At 47.3% G+C, this 12,934-nt stretch overlaps 1 protein-coding gene across 1 annotated transcript; it reads right to left on the reverse strand.

The window, feature by feature from the left end:
- Positions 1-563: 563 nt before the first annotated feature.
- LOC125087752 (gametocyte-specific factor 1) lies at positions 564-1,237 on the reverse strand. Its single transcript, XM_047708394.1, has one exon. The coding sequence runs from the start codon at positions 1,183-1,185 to the stop codon at positions 682-684; it is 504 nt and encodes a 167-aa protein (XP_047564350.1). The 5' UTR covers positions 1,186-1,237; the 3' UTR covers positions 564-681.
- Between the last annotated feature and the right edge of the window lie 11,697 nt (positions 1,238-12,934).

Raw genomic sequence — 12,934 nt, forward strand, 5'->3', positions numbered from 1 at the left:
ACAGGATCATTGCAGATGTAATCAAGTCAGGGATCATAATAGGAGATTATCCTAGATTTAAAGTGGGCCATAAATCTGCTGGCTGATGTCCTCATAAGAGAAAGAAGAGGGATATTTGAGACAGACACGCACAGGGAGAATGCCTTGTGAAGACAGAGTCAGAGGTTGGAAAGATTATGTCAATAAGCCAAGGAACACCAGAGATCTCCAGTAACCACCAGAGGCTTGAAGAGGTATAGAAGGGATGTTTCCTCAGACACCCCAGAAGAAGCCAACCCTGCCACTATCTTGGTTTTAGACTTCTGGCTTCTAGAACTGTGAGAGAATAAATTTCTGTCATTTTAAGCCTCCCAGTCAGTGGTTCTTTGTTACAGCAGCCCAAGGAAACTAATATAGGGTATAGCTTCCCTCTCAGAGCCACAACTTCTATCCCCAATGCCACCATAAGCCATGAGACAGCAGTAGGGTCGGGTACTCTCATATCACATTGATTAGACAGCAGACTTGTAAAGACACAGATAAATAGAAATATATAGAGCGAACTTTTTTTTTTTTTTTTTCAGTTTGAAAGTCACAGTTTATCTTTCTATAATTAGATTAGGAGGAAAAACCACGAAGAACCCATTGGTAGCAGGAAGAAGCAAGAGTCTTCTAGGGTCTGGCATTTGATGAGATATTCAGTTACTGTGCATTTCCATTGTTTTTCCATGGCAGAACATATGGCAGAGACTTGGGAACACGCATGCCTGAAGCCAGGTTACTCTTATGTTCCACAACTATGTTGCTTGCAGGGCTGTTGTTGCCACAGTAGTTGGCTGTGCCCCAGACAAATGGGGTGCTGGTCTGTTCCCACAGATCTTTATCCCAGTCTTCATCGCAAGGAGGGCACTGCCATGTGCTCTCAGCCAGAGTCTCTTGTCCAAGGTTCCTGGTTTGGTTGACAACATCCTGCTCAATACAACTTTTATCATCACAGCTTGAGATATGATGACTGATTTCGGCCCGAGGAACCTGGTGACGAGCATTGAAGGGACAAGTAGCCAATTTGTTTGCGACATCAGGATGATTCTTTCTGCACTTGATAAGATGATAAGGAAACCTGCAGGCCCTGATCTGGTGGTTTTTATCATAGGGGCATTGTAATAGCTTTTCAGGGTCCAGGGAATCGATGTAAGTTTCTTCCATGTTGGAAGTGAAGAAGCTGAATCCAAGCACTCGGTCGAGACACGTTCTCTCCACAGCCCTAGAGCGAACTTTTTTATATACTTTTTAAAAACTTGCATACAGTTTAAAAGATTGTATTGTATGCATAGTTCTTCAACTTTTTTTTTTTTTTTAAGGATTGGGGGCAGTATATACTTTCTTTTTTTTTTAAGATTTATTTATTTGACAGAGAGAGAGACAGAGAGAGAGGAAACACAAGTTGTGGGGGTGGGGAGAGGAAGAATCAGGCTTCCCGCGGAACAGGGAGTCCGATTCGGGGCTCGATCCCAGGACCCTGGGATCATGACCTGAGCCAAAGGCACATGCTTAACGACATAGCTACCCAGGTGCCCTCTTCAACTTGTTTTTTAAGGTGTGTTAAGCTTTAGAAATCTACTCAGGTGGGGGCGCCTGGGTGGCTCAGTGGGTTAAAGCCTCTGCCTTCAGCTCAGGTCGTGATCCCAGGGTCCAGGGATCGAGTCCCGAATTGGGCTCTCTGCTCAGCAGGGAGTCTGTTTCCTCCTCTCTCTCTGCCTGCTTCTCTGCCTACTTGTGATCTCCGTCTGTCAAACAAATTTAAATGTTCCCAGTTAGTGGGCATATAGAGTATTTCTTCTGCTTTTGCTGTTATGAACCAATAAACATGAATAATCCTTACCTGCCTCTTTGTAGATATGTAGTAATTTTTCTCCAGAAGAGCTACCTAAATACACAATAAATATATTGATTCTAGTGGCAAAAATATTTTTCATTTGATATAAACAGATTTCCCTAAAAGTCTTATTTGTTTATGTTTAATTTTATGTGTCAATTAACTAGGGCCCAGTGGGCCCAGATATCTGGCTAAGCATTCTTTTAGGCCTCTCTGTGTAGGGGTTTCTGAATGAGATGAAATCTGAGTTGGTAGACTGAGTAAAGCAGATTGCCCTCCCCAGTGTAGGTGGGCCTCATCCAACCAGTTGAAGGTCTGAATAGAACAAAAAGGTGGAGTAAGGGAGAATTTGCTCTATTTATCTGCCTGTTTCTGCACTGAGACATTGGTTTTCTCCTGCGTTCAGTCTTAAACTTGGACTGGAGTAACTGATTCTCAGGCCTTTGGACTTGGACACTCCTGAGTCTCCAACCTTCTGTCTACAGGTCCTGGGGCCTTCAGTCTCCATTACCATGGGAACCAATCCCTTCATTTGAATGCAGAAATTCTGAAACTGGAAGCTCCTTCCTGTAAAGTTAGAGCTTGTGATGTAGGGTTTTCTTTGACTACCTCGCCCCTACACTGCAGATTTGGAACGACAAGGTATCTGACAAAATAACACCAGCCTGAGAGGAACCCAGTCCCTCGTTTCTCCTAACCCAGGAAACAACTCAGTGGAAACTTTGAAATTCACAAACATGGAGGGAAATATTTTACATTATGTCTTCCTAATGGGTGGCCCAGTCAAAAAAGGGATGCTAAGATGATGTTGGTGTCTTAGAGTTCATTGTCCAAACGCAGGTGTGGAGCCATGAGGACAGCTAGAGATGGTGAGAGTGAGGGAGTTTCAATAAGACACATTCGAGACCCACATGAGGGCCAGCACCAGGTGGGGACTGGAATTCAGATGGCCCAGCTCCAGAGCAACTTGATTATTCCAGAGATGTGAGCATTATGTGCTCCAGCTCATTTTACTTCCCAGAAACTTCGGATTGATTGTAGGGGGACAGGAGCTGTGGGTCAGCTACAATGAGCCACACGGGAGGAGAGAAAACTCTAATCGTTACCGCTTTCATGTCTTACTGATCTCAGAGATTCCTTCATGGAAACCCCTTTTGGGGACATACACTGTTCAGGTTTTCCAGGTACAACAGACGTTGCAATTCTTATTCTTGTTTCCTCTGTTGGGACGGTGTTCTTTAACCCAGTAGCCACTAACGCAGTCGTTTTCTAGAACAAACCGCACAAGACTCCACACCCCTGATTACTAGCTTCTCGTTTCCTGCATTCTTAAGTTTTCTGCCTAACTTTTTTCTTGTGAGCTCACCTGCGCCCTCCTGGCCAATAGACCATGATAAATTCAACAAGAAATACAAAAATGAACTCAGAGACATCTCCTGAGCTGCTGGACAGGGGCAGAGAGTTTGTGCAAAGGAAGAGGAAAGACTCTGGACCAGCTGAGAGGACTGCCACGGACAGAGTCACGGGGGTAGGGGACAGCAGAACGTCACAGACGTCCCATTATGACGCATGTGGAACCTTAGCTGTGATTGGTCGGATGGGCACAGGGCTGGGATGAAAGGCCAGGACTCTGCACAGACCCTGCACTAAGAGTGGGTGGGGGGAGAGGGGCGCTTTCTCCATCCCTGCTTTTACCGGGCCTCTCCTCCCCACAACCTTCGTTCCCACCCAGGGCCCCCTTCCTAGTCTCCCGGGTTTTCGGTATAGATTCTGGTCTCCCCCTCACTACCCACATCTACCTCCACTATCCCGTGGCAGCTAAAAAAGGGGGAGGGGGACGGGAAGAAAGACACCAAGCTGAGCCCCATTGGGCTGCGGAGGGAAAAACCAAAATCTGGAGTCTTGTGGAGCAATAACAAAGGGAAGGCCATCGCCGGAATGATCGATGTCGTGAGCTCACTGAGCCTCATCAATATAGGAAATTCCAGGGTTTTAAAATGTGAAACCTTGGAAGGAAACTCAAGAGCTCTAACGAACATATCAGAAGTTCAACATCTTGAAAAGAGAGTCCTGCTGGGTACTCGTTTCCTGTAGGGTATTTTCTCCACCCCAGTGATGAACCTGAGTCCGCGATAATGGCTTATTCATGAGACGGCAGCCAGCACAAAGCTTTTCCCCTCCTGGGATATTAATCATTCCCCAAGCAGGCACACTTAACGAGCTGCGTGTCCTTTGGATGGCCCTATCCACCCTCCTTGTGTTCCGGGGCTCCCCTCTGATCAGGTAAGGCCTCTGAGTCTACAAAGACCACCACTGTTAGGATTATCTCCCACCATGCATAAGTTCTGCCTGTTCTAGAACCTCGTATTTGTGGAATCATACAGTATGTGTTGTGTTGGGTAAGGCTGCCTTCTCTTGACCACGCTGTTTGTTGTCTGTGTCAGGAGCCTGTCCTTTTTACTGCTGAGCCATATTCCATTCTCCTATTGCTGGAAATCTGCCTTGGATATGAATAAAGCTGCCTTGGATATCCTGGCACATGTCTTTTGGTGGAGTTCTCATAGCATTTGGAGGCCAGATACTTTTCATCATTTATGGGGAGTATAAGGACCTGTGGAAAACCTGACCCAGGGCCACTTAACAAGGCTGGGAGCATCCAGGAAAGCAGTCTCTGACATCAGTGGTCCTCCTGGCACTGTTTGGACAGTTAGGGTTGTTGAACCTTTTTACCTCATCATCTTAGGTTCCCTATAACCATTTACAACCTTGAGATTAGCTCCCAAGCTTCTGGGGGTGGCAAAAGGGGACCGGTTTTCCTGTTTCACCTTTAGCCTGGGCTCAGGCTATGAGAAGGTGACAAAAAGGCAGTGAGATCAAATTTCTGATTCACTGTGTGCATGTCCCTTCCCTCCCAGCATCATCCTGTGCCAGGAGGGATTGGCTCCATTCTGGGGCTCATTTTGGGCCTGACAGTCCATAAGTCCGACAACTACACCCTATTAATCAGTGATGGTTAAAGTGAAGACTGGGGGGTGGTGCCTGGGTGGCTCAGTGGGTTGAGCCTCTGCCTTAGGCTCGGGTCGTGGTCTTGGGGTCCTGGGATTGAGCCCTGCATCAGGCTCTCTGCTCGGTGGGGAGCCTGCTTCCCCCTCTCTCCCTCTCTTTCTGCCTGCCTCTCTGCCTACTTGTGATATCTCTCTGTGTCAAATAAATAAATAAAATCTTTTTTAAAAAAAGTGAAGACTGGGGTGTCCTTTCCCCTATCTTCTCTCTCCAGTCACTTGAGACCCCAGAGTCACCCCTCCATGTAATTCCAGAGGTGACCCTGCACGTTTCCCTTGTCAACCTAAAATTATTAGGAGGCAATGATTAAGCAAGAACATTTATATGGGATCGAAGAATTGCTATTTGGGGTACATAGACAGGGGTCGCTACCCAAATAGAGTCCCATTAGAAAGCAAAGGTCAAGTTTTTAGAGCCAAAAGGGAACGTTTGCATATGTTGTTTGCAGAGAACTTTTGACTGGTGTTGGCGGAAGAAAGCTAATCTTTGTTGAAGATAGTTGGTTCCTATGAAATCAGTATCCAGAGTCTCTTACTATAGGGAGTCACAGGTGGTCATGCTGAGTCCTTGGAATGTTTTCAGTCTGGCTCAGTTCCAAAGTTCATGGTTCCACTGGTGAGAGCATACAGCCCATCCCGTTAATGGCCTCCAGCTTCATTTTAGAACCCCTGGACATTAGTCACGCCATTTCTCTTCACCTTTCAGTCCCAGGGCCCGACTCCCATGACAGTGTTTTAAAATGTACCCGAGATGTTGGTTTGATTCAGGAATGGCGAGGCCAGTGGATTGAAAGACGATCGCTCTGTGTGGGCGCCTGGGTGGCTCAGATGGTCGACTGTCTGCCCTCGGCTCAGGTTATGATCTCCAGGTCCTGGGATCGAGGCCCATATTTGGCTCCCAGCTCAGCGGGGAGTCTGCATCTCCCTCTGCCCCTCCCCCTGCTTGTGCTCTCTTCAGCTCTCTCTCAAATGAATAAATAAACTCTAAAAAAAAAAAACGATGATGACTGCTATTGAAAGACAGTTTAGTTACAGTCCTCAAGAGGAGGGGGCCGTGCCACACAGGCCACATGGGGAGGCACTCAGGCCAGTCAAGAGGCAAAAGGAGCAAGGGAGAGAGCAAGGGACAGAAGCCTTTAGTTTTTGCTGTAAGGATTGGGTAAAATAGGGAATACAGGCTTGGGATTGGCTAGTTCCAATACCTGCAGTGGCTTTGGGGTGTGGGGACTGTCCCAGGGTGTCTGGTGCATGGACCTGGGTTGATGTAAGGCAGGGGATAGTGTCCCACACTGCCCGAGCTTGGCAAAAGAGGTGCTGGGGTTTGCTTTGCAGATCAAAGGTGTGCTTAAAGGCCCATCATTTACTGTCTCTAGGAATTAGCCAACTCTGGCAGGGGCTGTCCCTTCCAGGTCCACAAGGCCACCAGGATGTCAAAGTATCATAAAATACAGAAAATTTAAGACACAATACTGTCAGGGAAGGGTCAGGATGCCTGGGCTGACACTACAGCCTTCTTGGGATATTCTCCCAGAGTTTTGCTCCATCCCACTAACTGTTGGACCCACGTGACTCCTGGGACATACTCAAGAGCTGGGTTCCTGGGGTGCCTGGGTGGTTCAGTGGGTTAAAGCCTCTGCCTTCGGCTCAGGTCATGGTCCCAGGGTCCTGGGATCGAGCCCCACATCAGGCTCTTTGCTCAGCATGGAGCCTGCTTCCTCCTCTCTCTCTGCCTGCCTCTCTGCCTACTTGTGATCTCTGCCAAATAAAATCTTTAAAAAAAAAAAAAAAGAGAGAGCTGGGTTCCTGCCCCAGGGCTGTCCCTGGGGCTTCAGGGAGAAGAAACAGTGTGTGTGTGTGTGTGTGTGTGTGTGTGTGTGTGTGTGTCTATATGTACCAGTGTCTGTGTGTACTTCGTGTGTGCACCTTCTCAGCTAATTCCTGTTATTTATGAAGTATCTGCATGGTCCAATCTTTGTGAGGCTCATTCAGACGCCAGCTGAATATTTCTAACTAGACCCAGGAGACTGGGGAGCCCTTTCCATCCTGGGTGTCCCTGCCCCGTCCCTCCTCCCCCTTGGGAATCCGCAGAGACACTCTTAGGGTGAGGGAGACACAAAGCTGCTACTTTGGCAAATCATGTTGCAGGGACCCCAGCAGGAAAAAAAAAAAATCCTTCTTGTGTGAACCACCCGAATGGGGCAGGGCACTGGGGAGCACAGCCAACAAGCCCATTAACTTCTAGCAGCGTCTCACGCAGATGCCCCTCGTCTCTCCTCTGCCTCCCCAGGACTTCAGTTCCAATGACCAGACACGTCAAAGAATTTCAAAGAGAATCTGCAGAGACCTGCCTGGAACCGTTTGCAGCTTTCCAGAAAACAGTCACTTGATTGGAGACTGATTTAGGGAATGGGTTGGAGGGTTTGGAAGAAAATGATGCACTTTTTTTTTTTTCCCCCAGCAAAAGACAAATTTCTTAATGCCTTGATTAGTTAAAACCACAAACCCAAACAACTCCATACTGAAGAGAGCAAATCCCGGACGGGCTCCTCCCAGGCTGGGGCGCCACGCCTGATGCCCCCAGCAGGACTGGCCAGGGTGAGCGCCAGGACTCCACCCACCTAGGGCCCCATGGAAGCTTTGGAATGGTTGTGGTTATTAAGCCTAGCAATGCATGGAGACAGGGTTCATTCCTTTGTCTGATTTCGGTCCTCTCGACAACCCAGAAAAATCTGCAAACTCAGATGATGATAGAAGCTTCCCCCTCCCCCAGCAAATATGTGCACTCCAGAAATCTGAGCCAGTTGTGACGTCACACACCATCCATACAAAATTTCCACTCTACAGATAGACAACCTGTGGCATGAGGCATGGTCGTCCAAGATCCGACTATGGCTCAGGATTTGGGAACAGAAAAGTGTGGTGTATCGGATGTCCACCCCCTATTACAAATCCTGCACAAGCCCAGGGGCATAAAATCTTTCGTACCCTTAGAACTTTGGTGGCTTCCTTGCCTGGGCTCACCCAAGGGAAATGCAGGAAACTGCAGACTTCCCTGCCTGAGATTTGGGGCAACTCTACGCCAATGGGTCCCCAGTTCAGGGTCTGCAATAACGGCATAGGACTTCTTTTTTCTGTGCCTGGAGTGCCCCCTGGTGGCTAGTTCGTAAAAACCCACCTCTGAAGTCATTAATGTTAAGACATGACCTTGTCATGAAGAAGGTCCTACCCCACTCCTCTTTGGAAACTTTCCCTCCCTCATCAGCGCACACTTGGGGAAAGCACGTACCGGTAAAATGATCCATAAGGATGAACGTCTTTATTTGTCTTGTTTAGGATAGTGGTGTCCATACCTATCCCAGGGTCTGTTCTGATGCATTATAGATGATGAATATGGGAACAGCTGAATGAGTCACAAGCCCACTCTGCACATGAACTTCTCTCTTGTGACAAATTCTCGAGATTTTCAATCATTTATGAACGACAAATTTTTGTGTGCAATATACCATATGAGAGTCACAGAAACAAACAGACAAAAAACCCCACCGCACTGTTCTTGTCGAAGAGTGATCATTGACTGCTCAAGACAAACCGTAAGTCTGTAACAGTGCAGCTAACGTGGCAGGGACAAGAGAAGGTGTAGGCAAAGGCACAGGGGACAGAGTGTCAACCATGCCACTAGGGGTGGCCTCCTTGGGGAGATGGTGTGTGAGCTGAAGCTAAAGGAGAAAGAGAACTTCAGAAGTGGAGGAGGGACGGATTCCAGGGAAAGACGTGCACGGCAATGCCTTCCTCAGTCTCCCTTCTTGTCCTTGCATTATTCCTCCTTGTTCCTCACTCTTGTGGGGGCTGAATCCTTGGATGCCTGACATTACGACTCTCCTAGAGGTCTCAGTGGCTAGTCCTGCCTGCCTCCCCAGTCCTTCCCTCCCTGGCTGCATCCATCTCTTGGAAGCTTCTCCCCACCCAGACACCCCCACACCCCAGCCCTGACCTGAGCACTGATTGGTGGTTAGAATCCCACAGCGGCCAGCCCTGAAGATGGACTCAGGCAGCCAAGACGTTACTGGGACATCAGCGGGAGGGGGGACCCAAGGGAATGTAGCTCAGCCTGTGACCTGAGAAAGAAAAGTCATATAGGATTTAAGAACCACAGTAAACTTTGTTTATAGAAACTTATTCTAGGGGCACCTGGATGGCTCAGTGGGTTAAAGCCTCTGCCTTCGGCTCAGGTCATGATCCCAGGGTCCTGGTATCAAGCCCCACATCGGGCTCTCTGCTCAGCAGGGAGGCTGCTTCCTCCTCTCTCTGCCTGCCTCTCTGCCTACTTGTGACCTGTCTGTCAAATAAATAAATAAAATCTTTAAAAAAATTAAAGAGACCATTCGTATGCATACACAATTCAGTGGTTTTAAATATTTCTGGAGTGACGTGACCATCACCAGAATCAATTCTAGAACATTTTCTTCATCTCAAACAGAAACCCCGCAAACTTAAGCTACTGCCCCTGAATTTCCCACCTCCACTGCTGCCCTGGGCCTCAGAAATCTGTTTCTGTATGTTTGCCTGTTCTGGAAGTCCTTTGTGAAATCTTCATCTTGGACTTCTAGGCTCCAGAACTGTGAGAAAATAAATTTCTGATAATAAGCCACCCAGTCGGGGCGCCTGGGTGGCTCAGTGGGTTAAAAGCCTCTGCCTTCAGCTCGGGTCATGATCCCAGGGTCCTGGGATCGAGCCCCGCATCGGGCTCTCTGCTCCTCGGAGGGCCTGCTTCCTCCTCTCTCTCTGCCTGCCTCCCTGCCTACTTGTGATATCTCTGTCAAATGAATAAATAAAATCTTTAAAAAAAAAAAAAAGCCACCCAGTCTGTGGTACTTTGTTATGGTGGCCTTAGAAAACATAATGCGATCATTATTATTTATTTCTTTTGTTGGAAATGTTGCAGGAGTTCTGATATTTGTGTGGGTAACTACGCCAACTAGTCACCAGGAGTTGGCAATGGGCAAAAGTTTAGCCTGTCTGAAAATAACCCAGGCCTTCTCATCAGCTGGCTTCCTCCTACAAGGATATTGATAGGAAGACAGTACAAACTGGAAAGATTCTTGTAGTTCACAGCACTGACTGCATATTGGAATCATTTCAGAAATTTTTTTTTTTTTTAATTAAAGATTTTATTTAGGGCACTTGGGTGGCTCAGCGTGTTAAGCCTCTGCCTTCGGCTCAGGTCATGATCTCAGGGTCCTGGGATCGAGCCCCGCATCGGGCTCTCTGCTCGGCAGGGAGCCTGCTTCCTATTCTCTCTCTCTCTGCCTGCCTCTCTGCCTGCTTGTGATCTCTCTCTCTCTGTGTCAAATAAATAAAATCTTTTTTTTTTTTAATAAATAAAATCTTAAAAAAAAAAAGAAAGAAAAGAAAAGAATTTCTGGAGGTGGTTAAGAGTCCGACTCTTGCTGTGAAGTGTGTAAACCTGGCAATTCGCAGACCTGTACCCTGGGGATATAAATATATGTTTATAAAGCTGTTAAAAAAAAAAAGAAAAAGAAAGGATGAATACCCAAGTTTTGTAGCAACATGGACGGGACTGGAAGAGATTATGCTGAGTGAAATAAGTCAAGCAGAGAGAGTCAATTATCATATGGTTTCACTTATTTGTGGAGCATAACAAATAGCATGGAGGACAAGGGGAGATGGAGAGGAGAAGGGAGTTGAGGGAAATTGGAAGGGGAGGTGAACCATGAGAGACTATGGACTCTGAAAAACGATCTGAGAATTTTGAAGGGGTGGGGGGTGGGAGGTTGGGGGCACCAGGTGGTGGGTATTGTAGAGGGCACGGATTGCATGGAGCACTGGGTGTGGTGCAAAAATAATGAATACTGTTATGCTGAAAAAATAAAAAATTAATTAAAAAAAAAAAAAGAGTCCGACTCTTGGTTTCAGCTCAGGTCCTGATCTCAGGGTCATGGGATCAAGCCTTGCGTCGGGCTCTGTGCTCAGGACGGATTCTGCTTGTCCCTCCCCCTGCTTGTGCTCCGTGTAAGTCGTAAAATTATTATTTTAATGGTCTAGAGTTAATCGAGGAAAACTCACCCTAACTTGAGTTTGAGTGAAGGACAGTTTGCAAAATCAAAAGCTGGAGGAAGGCAGAATTTCAGCTGAGGCTAGAGGGCCAGGAAACAGGGAGATTCAGTGGAGGTGCACAGAGACTGGCTGGCATGGAAGGGGAACAGAAGTGTTGGGGCGCTGTGGCAGTAAAGCTGGGTCAGGATGGAGAGACGAGGCAATGACCACAACAAAACAAGCAGAGAAATCAAGCCCTATAAATGTGTTTAAGCCTTGGAGTGGACTGAACAGGACCTTGGAAGCCACTTGAGCCTGGGAGGTGTGCCATCAGGTGGGTTGAGAAGGTGGATTCTGGGGGCAGGCTTGGTCATGGGTCATCAGATGGCCCGAAGGCTGAGATTTGGAGTAAAGAAAAGGCCACAGAGTTCCCAGCACTCATCAGAGTTGTGGGAAATATGCGTTTTGTTAAATAGAATTGAAAACGCAAAGAGGAGGTCTGATTCCTGCTACACCAAGGAAGAACAGAGGTGGCTGGCTCTGTCCCGGAAATTCGTCTGATAAAACCTCTAGTAGAGGGGCATCTGGGTGGCTCAGTGGGTTAAGGCCTCTGACTTAGGCTCAGGTCATGATCTCGGGGTCCTGGGATCGAGCCCTGTGTCGGGCTCTCTGATCAGCAGGGAGCCTGCTTCCCTTCCTCTCTCTGCCTGCCTCTCTGCCTGCTTATGATCTCTGTCAAATGAATAAATAAAATATTTAAAAAAAAAAAAAAACTTTTTGCGCCGAAGACGTCTCAAGAATTCTTTCTCGGCCATTGGCTGCAAACCCCAATATTTTTCTATATCACGTGTAGCCCCTACTCCTTAAGTCACAGTTGCCATCCAGTTTCTTTGGTGAGCATTAGTAAGCATGGCTTTGGGGGTTAGGAAAAGCTCCAGGGACCAGTTCAAGGAATAGCATCACATGAGGCAAAGACAAACGGAGAAGGTCACACTTATTGTCATGTTGGGACTAGTAATCAGGACACTTGGCTCTTAATAGCCGTGCTCATAGCTGATACCCTAGTAGACCTAAAAGTTTCTGCTTCTGGAATTCCATTTCTCCAATGTAAAGGGTATCCACCATGTCCCAGTCTCCTCTGGTCCTGAAAGTGACCAAAAGTGACAACCTAATTAAACCGCTGAAAGATATTCAAGCTCCGGGGGCACCTGGTTTGTTCAGTCCATAGAGCATGTGACCCTTGATCTCAGGGTAATGAGTTCAAGCCCCACGTTGGGCATAGAGCTTAAAAAAAAAAAAAAAAGAAAAAGAAATTCAAGTCCTGACTTGTCAGTCAAGGGTCCCTGGGGTTAACAGAACCACCTCAGCAAAACTAAAGCCTAGCAGGTCACAGAAGCTTTAAAGGAGGGAGGGACAAGGAGGGAAGAAGCAGCAACTGTTTCCACTCGTAATCCCTTTGGATTTTCCCATTTTAAAGGGAGGGTTTCTTTCATAACTAAGGTTTTGAGGCACAAAGAATGGAAACCTAGGATCAAAGCAAATTATCATGATAATCAAAATGCCTACCAGAAAAAAAAAAAAATCCACAAGTGCCTTAGGTTCACACACTTCCCAAATCTGCCGTCTTTTTTTTTTTTTTTTTGGCCTCTATGCAGTGACCAGATTCAACTTCCATCTCCCCGCCTGCCCACACCCCCCACCCCCGCCTGCCCCGCTGGTTTAGGAGGGTCCTTTCACATCAGGTCATCAGGAGGCTAGGGCCTGGAGACCAGTCCTTGGCTAGGGCTCTGGATTATGCCACACTGCATCCCAGTGAGTATTTCTGATGAAATTCTAAATGTTCCAGCAGTTCCAAGGGTGTTTGTCCTTCTGAAGAGGGGAGAACTAAGCAGACAGCTTCCCGCTGTGAGCCCTTGGCCACCACACCTTGCTGCCATCCGCCTTCTGTCATTGTCTTCTGATG

Source organism: Lutra lutra, chromosome 16, assembly GCF_902655055.1.
Source record: "Lutra lutra chromosome 16, mLutLut1.2, whole genome shotgun sequence".
Lineage (NCBI taxonomy): Eukaryota > Metazoa > Chordata > Mammalia > Carnivora > Mustelidae > Lutra > Lutra lutra.

What these genes read in the sequence shown, in the direction of transcription:
- LOC125087752 (XM_047708394.1), bottom strand. Translation starts at nt 1,185, where the DNA reads ATGGAAGAAACTTACATCGATTCCCTGGACCCTGAAAAGCTATTACAA.